We start from the raw sequence: 17,227 nt of genomic DNA on the forward strand, positions 1-17,227 counted from the left end.
GATAGGATTGAAGGGACTTAATAACTTTTGACACACATCAACACATGGGTTAGACAAGACAGGTTAAAGGCATACATATTAAATTTTTGGGTTAAATATGAGGAAAATATTAATATTACATTTCATCCATGTCTTCTTGGGAGCCTTAACAAAATTTTGTTTAAAATATCCACGCCTTCTTGGGAGCCTCAACAAAATATTGTTTAAAATATCCACGCCTTCTTGGGAGCCTCAACAAAATATTGTTTAAAATATCCACGCATTCTTGGGAGCCTCAACAAAATATTGTTTAAAATATCCACGCCTTCTTGGGAGCCTCAACAAAATATTGTTTAAAATATCCACGCATTCTTGGGAGCCTCAACAAAATATTGTTTAAAATATCCACGCCTTCTTGGGAGCCTCAACAAAATATTGTTTAAAATATCCATGCCTTCTTGGGAGCCTCAACAAAATATTGTTTAAAATATCCACGCGTTCTTGGGAGCCTTAACAAAATTTTGTTTAAAATATCCACGCGTTCTTGGGAGCCTTAACAAAATTTTGTTTAAAATATACACGCGTTCTTAGGAGCCTTAACAAAATTTTGTTTAAAATATCCACGCCTTCTTCTCAACAAAATATTCTTAAAAATATCCACGCCTTCTTGGCATTCTCAACATAATATTCTTTAAAATATCCACGCCTTCTTGGCATTCTCAACAAAATATTCTTTAAATAATCCACGCCTTCTTGGCATTCTCAACAAAATATTCTTTAAAATATCCACGCCTTCTTGAGAGCCTCAACAAAATACTGTTTAAAATATCCACCCTTTCTTGGCAGCCGCCAGAAAATATTCTTTAAAATATCCACGCCTTCTTGGGAGCCTCAACAAAATACTGTTTAAAATATCCACGCCTTCTTGAGTGCCTCAACAAAATACTGTTTAAAATATCCACCCTTTCTTGGCAGCCGCAAGAAAATATTCTTTAAAATATCCACGCCTTCTTGAGAGCCTCAACAAAATACTGTTTAAAATATCCACCCTTTCTTGGCAGCCGCCAGAAAATATTCTTTAAAATATCCACGCCTTCTTGGGAGCCTCAACAAAATATTGTTTAAAATATCCACGCCTTCTTGAGAGCCTCAACAAAATATTCTTTAAAATATCCACGCCTCCTTGAGAGCCTCAACAAAATATTGTTTAAAATATCCACGCCTTCTTGGGAGCCTTAGCAAAATTTTGTTTAAAATATCCACGCCTTCTTGGGAGCCTTAACAAAATTTTGTTTAAAATATCCACGCCATCTTGGGAGCCTTAACAAAATTTTGTTTAAAATATCCACGCCTTCTTGGGAGCCTTAACAAAATATTCTTTAAAATATCCACGCCTTCTTGGGAGCCTTAACAAAATTTTGTTTAAAATATCCACGCCTTCTTGGGAGCCTTAACAAAATTTTGTTTAAACAAAATATTCTTTAGAATATCCACGCCTTCTTGGGAGCCTTAACAAAATTTTGTTTAAACAAAATATTCTTTAGAATATCCACGCCTTCTTGGGAGCCTTAACAAAATTTTGTTTAAAATATCCACGCCTTCTTGAGAGCCTTAACAAAATTTTGTTTAAAATATCCACGCCTTCTTGGGAGCCTTAACAAAATTTTGTTTAAAATATCCACGCCTTCTTGGGAGCCTTAACAAAATATTCTTTAAAATATCCACGCCTTCTTGGGAGCCTTAACAAAATTTTGTTTAAAATATCCACGCCTTCTTGAGAGCCTTAGCAAAATTTTGTTTAAAATATCCACGCCTTCTTGGGAGCCTTAACAAAATTTTGTTTAAAATATCCACGCCTTCTTGGGAGCCTTAACAAAATTTTGTTTAAAATATCCACGCCTTCTTGAGAGCCTTAGCAAAATTTTGTTTAAAATATCCACGCCTTCTTGAGAGCCTTAGCAAAATTTTGTTTAAAATATCCACGCCTTCTTGGGAGCCTTAACAAAATTTTGTTTAAAATATCCACGCCTTCTTGGGAGCCTTAACAAAATATTCTTTAAAATATCCACGCCTTCTTGGGAGCTCTAACAAAATATTCTTTAAAATATCCACGCCTTCTTAGGAGCCTTAACAAAATATCCACGTCTTCTTAGGAGCCTTAACAAAATATTCTTTAAAATATCCACGCCTTCTTAGGAGCCTTAACAAAATTTTTTTTAAAATATCCACGCCTTCTTGGGAGCCTTAACAAAATTTTGTTTAAACAAAATATTCTTTAGAATATCCACGCCTTCTTGGGAGCCTTAACAAAATTTTGTTTAAACAAAATATTCTTTAGAATATCCACGCCTTCTTGGGAGCCTTAACAAAATTTTGTTTAAAATATCCACGCCTTCTTGAGAGCCTTAGCAAAATTTTGTTTAAAATATCCACGCCTTCTTAGGAGCCTTAACAAGATATTCTTTAAAATATCCACGCCTTCTTAGGAGCCTTAACAAAATATTCTTTAAAATATCCACACCTTCTTGGGAGCTCTAACAAAATATTCTTTAAAATATCCACGCCTTCTTAGGAGCCTTAACAAAATATTCTTTAAAATATCCACGCCTTCTTAGGAGCCTTAACAAAATATTCTTTAAAATATCCACGCCTTCTTAGGAGCCTTAACAAAATATTCTTTAAAATATCCACGCCTTCTTAGGAGCCTTAACAAAATATTCTTTAAAATATCCACGCCTTCTTAGGAGCCTTAACAAAATATTCTTTAAAATATCCACGCCTTCTTAGGAGCCTTAACAAAATATTCTTTAAAATATCCACGCCTTCTTAGGAGCCTTAACAAGATATTCTTTAAAATATCCACGCCTTCTTAGGAGCCTTAACAAGATATTCTTTAAAATATCCACGCCTTCTTAGGAGCCTTAACAAAATATTCTTTAAAATATCCACGCCTTCTTAGGAGCCTTAACAAAATATTCTTTAAAATATCCACGCCTTCTTAGGAGCCTTAACAAAATATTCTTTAAAATATCCACGCCTTCTTAGGAGCCTTAACAAAATATTCTTTAAAATATCCACGCCTTCTTAGGAGCCTTAACAAAATATTCTTTAAAATATCCACGCCTTCTTGGGAGCCTTAACAAAATATTCTTTAAAATATCCACGCCTTCTTAGGAGCCTTAACAAAATATTCTTTAAAATATCCACGCCTTCTTAGGAGCCTTAACAAAATATTCTTTAAAATATCCACGCCTTCTTAGGAGCCTTAACAAAATATTCTTTAAAATATCCACGCCTTCTTAGGAGCCTTAACAAAATATTCTTTAAAATATCCACGCCTTCTTAGGAGCCTTAACAAAATATTCTTTAAAATATCCACGCGTTCTTAGGAGCCTTAACAAAATATTCTTTAAAATATCCACGCCTTCTTAGGAGCCTTAACAAAATATTCTTTAAAATATCCACGCCTTCTTAGGAGCCTTAACAAAATATTCTTTAAAATATCCACGCCTTCTTAGGAGCCTTAACAAAATATTCTTTAAAATATCCACGCCTTCTTAGGAGCCTTAACGAAATATTCTTTAAAATATCCACGCCTTGTTAGGAGCCTTAACAAAATATTCTTTAAAATATCCACACCTTCTTGGGAGCCTTAACAAAATTTTGTTTAAAATATCCACGCCTTCTTGGGAGCCTTAACAAAATGTTGTTTAAAATATTCACGCCTTCTTGGGAGCCTTAACAAAATTTTGTTTAAAATATCCACGCCTTCTTGGGAGCCTTACCAAAATTTTGTTTAAAATATCCACGCCTTTTTGGGAGCCTTAACAAAATATCCTTTAAAATATCCACGCCTTCTTAGGAGCCTTAACAAAATATTCTGCAAAATATCCACGCCTTCTTAGGAGCCTTAACAAAATATTCTTTAAAATATCCACGCCTTCTTAGGAGCCTTAACAAAATATTCTTTAAAATATCCACGCCTTCTTAGGAGCCTTAACAAAATATTCTTTAAAATATCCTCGCCTTCTTAGGAGCCTTAACAAAATATTCTTTAAAATATCCACGCCTTCTTAGGAGCCTTAACAAAATATTCTTTAAAATATCCACGCCTTCTTAGGAGCCTTAACAAAATATTCTTTAAAATATCCACGCCTTCTTAGGAGCCTTAACAAAATATTCTTTAAAATATCCACTCCTTCTTGGGAGCCTCAACAAAATATTGTTTAAAATATCCACGCCTTCTAGGGAGCCTCCACAAAATATTGTTTAAAATATCCACGCCTTCTTAGGAGCCTTAACAAAATATTCTTTAAAATATCCACGCCTTCTTAGGAGCCTTAACAAAATATTCTTTAAAATATCCACGCCTTCTTAGGAGCCTTAACAAAATATTATTTAAAATATCCACGCCTTCTTAGGAGCCTCAACAAAATATTCTATTATATTAACCACATTTGCATTGGTTACAAATTTTTACTTCGTTCCACTACAATTTCAATTTAATGGATATCTAAGTATGTCGAAAACGTATTAGACGATTGCTTTTAACTTTTATTATTTGTGACTCATTTGCTGAATGACTAGCTTCAAAGAATTTCTGGTTTTGGTTTATGTTGGAGAAAAATGTGTGTTTCTATTTATTGTTTTCTTCTTCTTCGGGTTATGCTTAGGTTAAAGTTATGTTCAGTTTCCTTATGTGGATCACTTGTCCGTTTTTTAATGACGTCATGGTATTTCGTTGGCGACGACTCTATTAATGAATGGCAAGAAACTGGAAACTCTGCTGTAGACATCAGGTATACCTTGGGCACATGGCACAGTGCCATATGAAACAATACCAACAAGTTGTGGGGGTTTGTGCATTGTAACCAATGGACCACCGGAGTCACCCTGCATGAACAAAAAGAGATGAAGGAAAATTTAAATTATTTTAAGACTTTGGGAATAATAGAATACATGACTCTTCAGTTTAGTTTGATGGGTAAACAATTGTGAAGTTAATGAAAAATGAAGCGGAAGGCAACTTCTTGATCGCAGACAACCTCTTGATCAGTTTTTATCGGAGCATACATATATTCTGAAGAGCATTTTATTTTTAGAAAAAATTGTTACATTTACAGGATAGCTATTTAAAAACTTCTCATGTATAAAAGACTCCTTGACGGGTGTTCTATAGATAATATATAAATACAGTGATAACCTATAAATACCTGCTAAAGGCTACGCTACCATTCAACATTTTCCATTCCTTCCACCTCGAACTTACCATACACGACCCTTTTCCCTTAACATCCAAGGCACATATCTCATTCTGCGTGACCTTAAAGCCCCTTCGGGCACATTCCGCATTCGATATGGTTTGATAACGTAACTCCTGTAACTTCTCCGGCAAACCACTGCTAGGACTTGGCGTCGTTGAACCCCAGCCAGTTATACGAACATTTACCCTTTCGCCAATACGATTTGTTGTACCCAAGTGTATGGTACTAATGGTCGGCTTGTGTAAATTAAATGCCGGTGAAACCTTTACGATGGCAATGTCATTGATTATCTTTGGACTCATGGAGAATTGTGGATGTTTACGCAGGGCCAGAGCACGATGACGATCACCACTTTTATTCCAATTTAAAGTACCCGCCACAATATGGATCTCCTGCGGCTGCATGTTATTCACACAATGGGCTGCTGTAAGGACATGGTGGGGTGTAATTATGGAACCACCACAAAAGTGATACCAACGATTACGACGATATACCTGCAGGGATACTTGATAGGGGACAATTTGTGCCACAGTCACTCCGCCATTTATACGAGATTCGTTGTATATGGAACTGTAATATATAGTTGGCGATCGCTTTAATTCAAATTCGTCATCGATTATATTTGGTGTTTTTTTCAATCCATTGTCTTCATCAAATGTAGGAGGAATATCAGTAAGAACATTCCTCTCATTTCCCAGGGCCACAATTACAAACGCGAATAGAACACTTAGCACCAGAAGGTTACACATGTTGACGATGTCTTTAAGTGTCTTTATCTGAAACACTACTGTATTCAAATTAGGAAATTTATTTTACTTTTATACCCATCAACATTATTGCTGGGATGTTGTTGTAGTTTTTGGATTTTTGTTGTTTAATAAATTAAACGAAAGTAACATTTTATGGGATTAATTTTGTTTAAAGAATTGTTTTCGCTCCAAAGTGGGCCACCAAAACGTGATGCCAATTTATGTGTATTAACACTGAACTGCATCCATCGTTGGAACTAAAAATAGAATTGTGTTTACAAAGTCACACTGAACACTGTGACACGTGTGGGCTACATTTAATTTAGTGATATAGCAATGTACATACATACATATATTAAAAAGTGTAAGCAATATTAATATCCAAGATGTGAATTTTACAAAGTGGATAAATATGGAATATACAGTGGTCAGCTAATTAGGTAAGTGATAAGTCGGAGAAAGTGAATAACATTTGGGTACTGTAAAAAGGAAGCAAGTTAAAAGGAATCAGTCGGTTTTGCAGAGAAATGTATATCCTCAACAACTATACGAAAAACAAGTAAAAAAGTTTCAGTCGGCTTTGCCGACAGAGATATACCCTCAGCCTATGTGAATTGAAATTTTCCTCTACGGACAGATTGAATGTATTTAGGGTCTTTTCAGAATTTTTGGGCCTTTTTGGACATTTGAAATTGGACCGGTATGCCAGGATCTTCGAACAGACCCAAAACTGCACTTTGACACTAATGTTCAACTTTTGTGCGGAGGTACCCTAAGGAGAGGACCATTATGGGCGATTTTCAACTTTCGGGCTGTTTTCTCAAGAAGTATGGACTGGCTCTTGAAGAAACTGTTACCGTCGTAATTTAGGCAGCAAATGCAAGTTCAACAAAGATCAAAGTGGTTCGAGAACAGGACTTAAAGTGAACTTATCGAAAACGTTGTGTGGGAGGTACGAGATAGAGTGGACAAGTATAGTCCATATTCAAACCTGATCCATATCTGCTAAATATATTAGGGTGTTTAAAGTATGGACAAAATCATTCACTCCCTTTAAGAGTGATCGTTCGCACAAATTTTCCGAACATTTTTGAACTTTTGTGCCGGAGGTACCGAAAGGAGTGGACCGATATGGCTTATCTTCGAACTTAAACTAAGTTTTGACAAAATATTACGAAGACCAAATTTTGGACCGAATCGGCAGATCGTTGCGCTCCGACCAGTATACGGATTGAGTCCATTTTGGAACCTCATCTGCTAGAAATTTTACGATGTGCAAAGTATGGGCAAAATCATTCACTCCCTTTAAGAGTCATTGTGCGCACAAATTTTCCGAACGTTTTTGAACTTTTGTGGCGGAGGTACCGGAAGGAGTGGACCGATATAACATATCTTCGAACTTAAACTAAGTTTGGACAAAATATTACGAAAGCCAAAATTTGGACCGAATCGGTTAGTCCGTTCGTGAGTTATCGTGCGCTCCAGCCAACCAGCCATACAGACAGACGGACGGACATGACTAAATCAACTCCAAATTTTCTGAAACGGATTTCGTCCAAACATACTTGGGGTCTAAGACCATTATTTCGATGAGGCACATTTTGCCCGTATGAACGTGCATATACCCTCGTTAGCATAAATGCTGAGCGTATAAAAAATATGGAATATGCAGAATATACAATATAAGCAGGTGAAAGTGGATAATACAATGCAGATAAGCATTTGAAGTGCACACCAAGAAGTAGGTACTGTAAAATGAAAGCAACTAAAACAAGTATGAACGGCGTTAAGTTCGGTCGGGCCAAACTTGTTATACCCTCCACCACGAGTTGTATTGAAGTAAAATGGTATAATTAGTTTCCTTTTTTTGTATGAAGGGGACTTAATAGACAATTTCAGTAATTTCGATAAAGCAATGTGAGGCACGTCAATCTATACCGACAAATTTCTGGCGAAAATTTTTAGACTCAAAGAAGACTAACTACCAAATTTCCTATATTTCGGTAAGCTAATTTGGCTAAAACTAATAAAAAAACGAAAATCAAGAAGTACGCTTCTATGGGGATATGGGAAGACGTTGACCTCTACTGATAATACTCTTCTGGAATATTTTATAACCTGTTGGAAGACTAAATAACGAATTTCAGTCATTTCGGTGGGATATTGACGTCACAACCTTCAAACTTCTAAGGGGGCTATATCGAAACGTGGACCTATACCGACAAATTTTAGTCGGAAATGGGGCGCAATGTGAAGGCGTGGACCTGTACAAGAAAATTTCTGGACCTGTACAAGAAAATTTCATCCTTCAAAATACCGAAAATCGGGAGGTAACGTTCTATGGGGACTATATGAAGGCGTGGACCTATACCGACAAATTTATACGGGGATGTTTTATACCCCAAATAAAGGTTATATACCAAATTTCAGCCATTTCGGTGGAATATTGAAGCCGCAACGTTCAAAATACCGAAAATAGGGAGGTACCGTTCTATGGGGGCTATATGAAGGAGTGGACCTATACCGACAAATTTATACGGGGATGTTTTATACCCCCCACAAAGGTTATATACCAAATTTCAGCCATTTCGGTGGAATATTGAAGCCGCAACGTTCAAAATACCGAAAAAAGGGAGGTACCGTTCTATGGGGGCTATATGAAGGAGTGGACCGATACCGACAAAATTCTGGGTGAAAGTTGTATACCCTTAAAGAAGACAACGTACCAAATTTCAGCCATTTTGGTAGGATAATGAAGCTAAAACCTTCAAAATACCGTAAATCGGGAGGTACCGTTCTATGGGGGCTATATGAAGGCGCAGACCGATACCAATAAAATTCTGGTGGAAAGTTTTATACCTCTAACGAAGACTAAGTACCAAATTTCAGCCATTTCGGTGTGATAATGAAGCTAAAACCTTCAAAATACCGAAAATCGGGTGGTACCGTTCTATGGGGGCTATATGAAGGCGCAGACCGATACCAATAAAATTCTGGTGGAAAGTTTTATACCTCTAACGAAGACTAAGTACCAAATTTCAGCCATTTCGGTGTGATAATGAAGCTAAAACCTTCAAAATACCGAAAATCGGGTGGTACCGTTCTATGGGGGCTATATAAAAACGTGGACCGATATAGCCCATTTGCAATACCAAACATCCTAGGAGTAATAGAAACTTCTATACCAAATTACAAAGCTCTATCTTAAAAATTGTGAGCTGTATCTTAATTTCAACAGACGGACGGACGGACAGACGGACATGGTTAGATCGACTTAGAATCTTACCCTGATCAAGAATATATACTTTATAGGGTCTTCGATGAATATTTCGATGTGTTACAAACGGAATGACAAATTTAATTATACCATCCATAATATGGTGGAGGGTATAAAAAACTGTACAAACAAGTAAAAATGTATCAGTCGGCTTTGCCGACAGAGATATACCCTCAGCCTATGTACTATATTGAAACAATTGTTTCCCAAAAAACGCATGTAAAATTTTTGGGAGGTTGAACCGAAGAATGTTTATTAGGAGTAAAAATTAAAAGTTTTGCGGAGGAGATACTAACAATAATGGATCTCCAGCCACTACATATGGTACTCGTACCATAGGGGGTTTTTACACCCTTCGGGCTGTTTGCTCAATAAGTATGGACTTGCCCCTGAAAAAACTTTTACCATCGCATTTGAGGCAGCGAATGCAAGTAGCTTCAACAAAAATCAAAGTGATTCCATATCAAGTGTTAAAGTGAACTTATCCAAAATGTTGTGTGGGAGGTACCGGAAGGGGTGGACAAATATAGTCCATATTCGAACCTGATCTATATCTGGTAGATATATTAGGATGTGTAAAGTATGGACCAATTCGGCCACTCTCTACAAGAGTTATCGTACGCACAATTTTTCCGAACATTTTTGGAATTTTGTGGGTGAGGTACCGGAAGGAGTGGACCGATATAACCCATCTTCGAACTTAAACTAAGTTTGCACAAAATATTACGTAGGTCACATTTTGGACCGAATCGGCAGATCCGTTCGAGAGTTATCTTGCGCTTTAACCACTACACTCGGTGTCATAGGTTTTTTTTGTACCTTTCAGGCTATTTTCTCAGAAAGTATGGACTTGCCCCAGATGAAGCTTATACCGTCGTATAGGTCGCAGTGAATACAAGTTGCTACAACAATAATCAAAGTGATTCGAGAGCAGGGCCTAAACTGAACTTTTCCGAAATTTTGTGTGGGAGGTACCCGAAGGCGTGGATCGACTGAGTCAATATTGGAACCTCATCTAAGTCTGGTAGAAATTTCACTATGTGCAAAGTATGGACCAAGTCGGTTACTCCCTTCAAGAGTTATCGTGCGCACAAATTTTCCGAACATTTTCGAACTTTTGTTGGGGAGGTACCGAACTTAAACTAAGTTTGGACAAAATATTGCGATAGCCAACTTTTAGAGCAAATCGGTACATCCGTTCGAGAGTTATCGTGCGCACCGCCAGCCAGACAGACAGACGGATGGGCATTGCTAAATCAACTCCAAATTATCTGAAACACATTTCGTCCAAACATACTTAGGGTCTAAAACCATTATTGCGATGAGACACAGTTTGCATAAATGTTAGCATAAATGCTGAGGGTATAAAAAAACCTTAAACTTTACATTTTCCAAATTTTGTGTGGGAGATACCCTAAGGAGTGGTGCGATGTACGTTCCATATTTGGACGTAATCCAAGTATGTACGCGAGTGTTATGTTAGGCACAACCAAGTTAAGTTAGTGCCGGCAGATTTTTTGGAGCTCCAGGGCCATTATCTCAAAAAGTATGGACTTGTCCCCGAAAAAGAATACACCGTCAAGGAAAAGAATACAAAGTCAAAATTTCGATTTTTTACAAAAAATGTGCCGTTTATTGACCAATAATCGGTCAAAAAAATTTTAAGGAAAATTCTCTTATTTGAAGAGAAAAATTTTGATGTATTCAATAAACTTACAAAAATATATGAAGACTGAAAACCAAATTTCTGTAATTTTGGGTGGATAATGTGGCTAAAACCTTAAAAACCAATACCAATACCAACTGGTGACGTAGGGGATGGAAGATACCAAGGAACGGTCCTGACCGGTTTTAACATGGCAAAGCCCAGGATTTATCTTGGTCCCTCATTCATCTCAAGTGGACACTGATCTCCCCGTGGTCACCTGTGGAACTGCCTTTAACACCCTTTAAAGGCAGTGAGCTAACATGTGCCGCGCGTTCACCCATAAGAATGTTAAAAACTTGGGTTTGGGCGTCGGGTTAGTAACCCTCCCCTAGAAAAAACAGCCTACTATGAAAAAACGAAAGAAAAGAAAAACAAACCCCTCTAAAGTTGACGAACCCCGCAAACGTTTTAAGGACCATGATCTGCGAATCTGCACCTGGAATGTTCGCATTCTTTATAGAGAAGTTGCAGTCTTCGCATTGGCAGACGTACTTGAAAAGTACAAGACCGATATTACTGCCATACAGGAAATACGATGGATTGGGAAAGGCGTCACAACAACACCTAAAGGTGACGCACTGTATTATAGCTGCCATGACGTAAAGCATGAGTTTGGTTGCGGATTCGTAGTTAGTCGGAGACTAAAACATATGTTATCCAGCTTCACACCAGTGAATGAAAGACTTGCTGCAATTCGAATAAAAGCAAAATTCTTCAACATCAGCTTTATTTGCGCTCATGCTCACACTGAAGATAAGGACGAACAGACCAAAGATATATTTTACGAGCGCTTAGAAGAAACATATTACCGTTGCCCTGCCCATGACATTAAAATCATTCTAGGCGATTTTAATGCCAAAATTGGAAAGGAGAATATCTTTGGCCCAACAGTCGGGAAATTCAGTCTCCACAGTGAAATATCTGACAATGGTATGAGGCTGATAGACTTTGCAGCCGCAAAAAACATGGTAGTTAGCAGTACCAGATTTAATCATCTCGATATTCATAAGGGCACCTGGCTGTCTCCAGATCAAAGAACAAGTAATCAAATTGATCATGTTGTGATATTCATCGAGCGTGTTGGATGTACGATCGTTCCGAGGCGCAAACATTGATTTGGACCACTACCTTGTTGCAGCAAAGGTACGTACTCGTCTAAACGTTGCAAATAAAGCACGAACAGACACGAACTTAATGCGAGCACTCCTTGTCCCGATAACATAACAACACAATGGCAAAATATTGCCCACTTCATGCAAACAGCCGCAAAATCCATACTTGGATTCCAGAGACTTCCACAAAGGAATTCATGGTATGACCAGGAGTGTCATGCTGCTACCGAAGAGAAAAAAGCGGCATATAGAGCTACTTTACAATCAGTAGCAACGCGTAGCGCACGAGAGATATCGGGAGAAAAGGGGAGAAGAGAAACGTCTTTTCCGCAAGAAAAAGAGAGAAATGGAAAAGCGGGAGTGTGAAAAATTCGAGATGTACAGGAGCCAGAATGAAGTCCGAAAATTCTACCAAAGAGTGAAACATCAAACAGATGGCTTTGGTACAGGCACATCCTCCTGTAGAGACCAGCAAGGTAATCTGGTAACAGATACAGATAGCGTGCACAGGATATGGAAGGAACATTTCCCCAATCTGCTGGTATCCAATAGTAGCGAAGACGATTATACCACAGATCCAATCCCAGAAGATGGTATAGAATGTATACCGCCCGGCCAAGATGAGGTAAAAACACCAATCAACCGGCTGAAGAATAATAAAGCAGCAGGAGCCGATGGCTTACCAGCCGAGCTGTTTAAAACCGGAGGCGACGCGCTGATAAGGTGCATGCATCAGCCAGTTAGCACCATCTGGCAGGAAGAACGCGTACCCGACGATTGGAACCTGAGCATCCTGTGGCCCGTCCACAAGAAAGGAGATAAGACTGTATGCTCCAACTATAGGGGCATAAGTCTTCTCCCTATTGCGTATAAGATATTGTCAGGGATATTGTGCGAACGACTTAAGCCAATGGTCAACGAAATAATTGAACCATACCAATGTGGCTTTAGACCTGGCAAGTCCACCACTGACTTGATATTTACCCTGCGGCAAATTCTGGAGAAGACCCAAGAGATGCAGATCGACACATATCACCTTTTTGTCGATTATAAATCAGCATTCGACAGTCCCCTCCGATCAAAGGTATTCCATGCAATGTCTGAATTTGGTATCCCCACAAAGCTCATCTGGCTTTGTAAGATGACTTTAACTGATACTAGGTCCTCAGTTAAAATTGGAAAGAACCTCTCCGAACAATTCAGTAGCAAAAGAGGTTTCAGACAAGGAGACAGCCTTTCGTGTGATCTATTCAACATTTTGCTGGAAAAGGTAATACGAGACGCGAAGGTTAAAAGAAATGGCTCAATTTACACCAATAGCCACATGTTACTTGCTTATGCTGATGACATAGACATCATGGGACGATTAGTAAAGGAAGTAACTGATACCTTTAGGAAGGTCGAAGCAGAATCTGCGAATGTGGGTCTGGCGGTAAACGGCGAAAAGACCAAATTGATGGTGTCGACGCACAAAGCGTCCACAGAGCTCGGTCCAACTGTGGTAGTTGGTACCTATAATTTTGAGGTAGGTAAAGACTTCGTTTACCTCGACACTGCCATAAACACAACAAACAACATCAGTTGTGAAATAAGAAGAAGAATTGTATTGGAGCTATACATAGACATGAATATAGTTAAACGTATCGAGATGCAACGATTGCGTTGGCTAGGCCATATCATAAGAATGAGCGATGATGAACCCGCTAAAAAGGCGTATGAATACATGCCACATGGCGGTGCACTCAGAATCGGCAGGCCTAAGCTTCGATGGAGCATACAAGTGGATGAAGAAATGAAAAGGCGCGGTATTCCAAAAAGCGAAGCGAAAAACAGAGAGGATTGGAGATCTTTTCTTAGTTCTGTCTATGGAACAAATGTTCTGTAATGGGCCAGCTAAGTAAGTAAGTAAGAACCAATACCAACAATTCTCTGTAAACATATTTCGTAAGACCTGGCGAAGACTAAATACCAAATATCAGCTACATTGGTTGTTTAATGTGGCTAAAACCTTGAAAATACCGAAAATCGGGCGATACCGTTCTATTGGAGCTATATCAAAACGTGGACCTATGTACATAATTTTTATCAGAAAAGTTTTTTGGTCCATTGGGAACTATCGGCATATTTGGGCGTGTAAAGATATGTAAAATCTTCAAAATTCCGAAAATCGGGAGGTACCGTTATGTGGGGTCTATATCAAAACGTGGACCTATGTCCATAATTTTTATCGAAAAAGTTTTTTGTAAAGTGAAAATCCCGCATCTCAAAATTCAACCAATTTGGTTGATAAGTTTAGCTAAAATATTCAAAATACCGAAACATTAAAAAGTACCCTTGCGTGGGGACTATCCCAAAACGTGGACAGATCTTCCCAATTTTTTGCTCTCGTCATTGTGAGTGAACTATAAGTATTTATACCAAAATTCATCTGCCAACGCCAACTCCGTTTATATTTGGCCACCGTTTATTTGAACTCGCGACATAGTGCAGCGTTTTTTTGAGGTTATGCGCCATTATCTCGGGAACTATGGACTTGCCCTCGAAAAAAATTACAACGGGGGCCGCACGAACATCCTGCTACAAAAAATTTCATAACGATTCGTGAGGTGTCACTAAACTGCACTTATTTCAAATTTTGTGTGGGAGGTACCTGAAGGAGTGGACCGATATAATCCATATTCGATCCTGATGTATGCCTAGAGGTAGTATTACCATATGCAAAGTTTGGTTCAATTCCGTTACTCCCTTCGAGAGTTATCGTGCGCGCAAGTTTTGCGACAATTTTTGAACATTTGTGGGGGTGGTACCTGAAGGAGTGGACCTATATGGGCCATCTTCGAACCTAAATCAAATCTGGACAAAATATTTCGATACCCAAAATTTGAAACGAATCGATTGATCCGTTCGAGAGTTATCGTGCGCACCAGCCAGCCAGACAGACAGACGGACATTGCTAGATCTACTAAAAATTGTCTGAAACGGATATCGTACAAACATACTTGGGGTCTAAAACCATTATTTCGATGAGGCACATTTTTGGTCGTATCAAAGTGTATAAATACCCTTTAGCCTAAAGGCTGAAGGTATAAAAATTGTATTTCTTTTTGGAGTAGTTTAACATCCCTTCCTGAAGTGCCAAAATTCAATTAATCAAAATTTTTTATTATACCCTCCACCATAGTATGGAGGGTATATTAAGTTTGTCATTCCGTTTGTAACACATCGAACTAATCATTTGCGACCCTATAAAGTATATATATTCTTGATCAGGATAAAATTCTAAGACGATCTAGCCATGTCCGTCTGTCCGTCTGTTGTAATCACTCTAGCGTCCGCAATAATTGAGATAGAGTGCTGAAATTTTGCACCCGAGGGTCTTTTTCCCATAGGTCAGGTCAAGTTCGAAGATGGTATAGCCCCCATATAACGGTACCTCCGGATTTGAGGTATTTTGACGTTCTTCGTCACATTTGCATACCGAATTAGCTATAATTTGGCACTTAGAGTTCCTAGTGATCGGTATAGTCCCCATATAACGGTACCTCCCGATTTTCGGTATTTTGAGAATTTTAGCCACAATTTTTAACCGAACTATCTGCAATTTGACATTTGGGGTTCTCAGTGGTCATGAAACATCTCCACGATACATTGTCAACATAGGTCCATGTTTTGGTATAGCCCCCATATATCGGTACCTCCAGATTTTCGGTATTTTGAGAATTTTAGCTACAATTTTTAACCGAAATAGCTGTAATTTGCCATTAGAGGTTCTCAGTGGTCATGAAATATCTCCACCAAGCATCGTCAACACAGGTAGATGTTTTGGTATAGCCCCCATATAACGGTACCCCCCGATTTTCGGTATTTTGAGAATTTTAGCCACAATTTGTAACCGAACTATCTGCAATTTGACATTTGAGGTTCTCAATGATCATGAAACATCTCCACCAAACATCGTCAACATAGGTCCATGTTTTGGTATGGCCCCTCTATAACCGTACCTCCCGATTTTCGGTATTTTGAGCATTTTAGTTACAATTTTTAACCGAACTAGCTGTAATGTGACATTTGAGGTTCTCAGTGGTTATAAAACATCTCCACGAAATATCGTCAACATAGGTCCATGTTTTAGTATAGCCCCCATATTTCGGTACCTCCCGATTTTCGGTATTTTGAGCATTTTAGTTACAATTTTTAACCGAACTAGCTGTAATGTGACATTTGAGGATCTCAGTGGTTATAAAACATCTCCACGAAACATCGTCAACATATGTCCATGTTTTGGTATAGCCCCCATATATCGGTACCTCCCGATTTTCGGTATTTTGAGAATTTTAGCTACAATTTTTAACCGAACTACCTGTAATTTGCCGTTTGAGCTTCTCAGTGGTCATAAAACATCTCCAACGAAACATCGTCAACATAGGTCCATGTTTTGGTATAACCCCCATATAACGGCATCTCCCGATTTTCGGTATTTTGAGAATTTTAGCTGCAATTTTTAACCGAACTAGCTGTAATGATCGGTATTTTGAGAATTTTAGCTACAATTTTGTCTATTCAAAAATAATCGTCAATATAGGTCCATGTTTTGGTATACCCCCCATATAACTGTACCTCCCGATTTTCGGGAATTTTCAGTGGTCACGAAATTTCTTCACTAAAATTCGTCAACATGGGTCCATTTTTGAGGGTCTACATTGTTTTGATGGAACTACCCTCAATTTGACTCTTGAAGTTCCCTGCAGCTATAAAACTTTTCCGCCAAAAAATATAAAGATAGGTTGACTCTTTGATATAGCCCCGTAGGTGGAACCTTTCACCTAGCTGAACACATTTTTTTTTAGATTAGACTAGCTGACCCGGTCCACGTTGCTGGCCCGTTGTTTGGGTTCTCTGTGTAAACTTTAGTTATCTGTCCAGTATTGATGTCAATGTTTTGACATAAATTCCATGTAATGGTATCTCCCAAATTTAAGATATAAAATCTCTTTTATTATACCCTTCACATAAATGGACAGTTTAAAGCGCTTTGTGACCCACATATAATGGTCGGTGCAGGTCAATTAACATTGCTATATATTGGTTTGTTGGTCTCGGTTGGGGTCATAAATATTACTGCAGAGAATTGTCAGTAT

At 38.2% G+C, this 17,227-nt stretch overlaps 1 protein-coding gene across 1 annotated transcript; it reads right to left on the reverse strand.

Moving 5' to 3' along the window:
* Window positions 1–4,707: 4,707 nt before the first annotated feature.
* LOC141390532 (chymotrypsin-2-like) lies at window positions 4,708–6,007 on the reverse strand. The gene is made up of 2 exons (XM_073963474.1): window positions 5,249–6,007; window positions 4,708–4,872 (listed from the first exon to the last, which is right to left on the reverse strand). The coding sequence occupies exons 1-2, from the start codon at window positions 5,990–5,992 to the stop codon at window positions 4,708–4,710; spliced, it is 909 nt and encodes a 302-aa protein (XP_073819575.1). The 5' UTR covers window positions 5,993–6,007.
* Window positions 6,008–17,227: the final 11,220 nt, after the last annotated feature.

This window comes from Musca autumnalis, unplaced genomic scaffold (assembly GCF_047663935.1).
Source record: "Musca autumnalis isolate F117 unplaced genomic scaffold, ASM4766393v1 scaffold_1, whole genome shotgun sequence".
Taxonomy (NCBI): domain Eukaryota; kingdom Metazoa; phylum Arthropoda; class Insecta; order Diptera; family Muscidae; genus Musca; species Musca autumnalis.

Coding starts and splice junctions, on each gene's coding strand:
- LOC141390532 (XM_073963474.1), bottom strand. CDS start 5,992: ATGTGTAACCTTCTGGTGCTAAGTGTTCTATTCGCGTTTGTAATTGTG. Junction 4,873..5,248: donor AGGGAAAAGGGTCGTGTATG/GTAAGTTCGAGG, acceptor TTGTTCATGCAG/GGTGACTCCGGTGGTCCATT.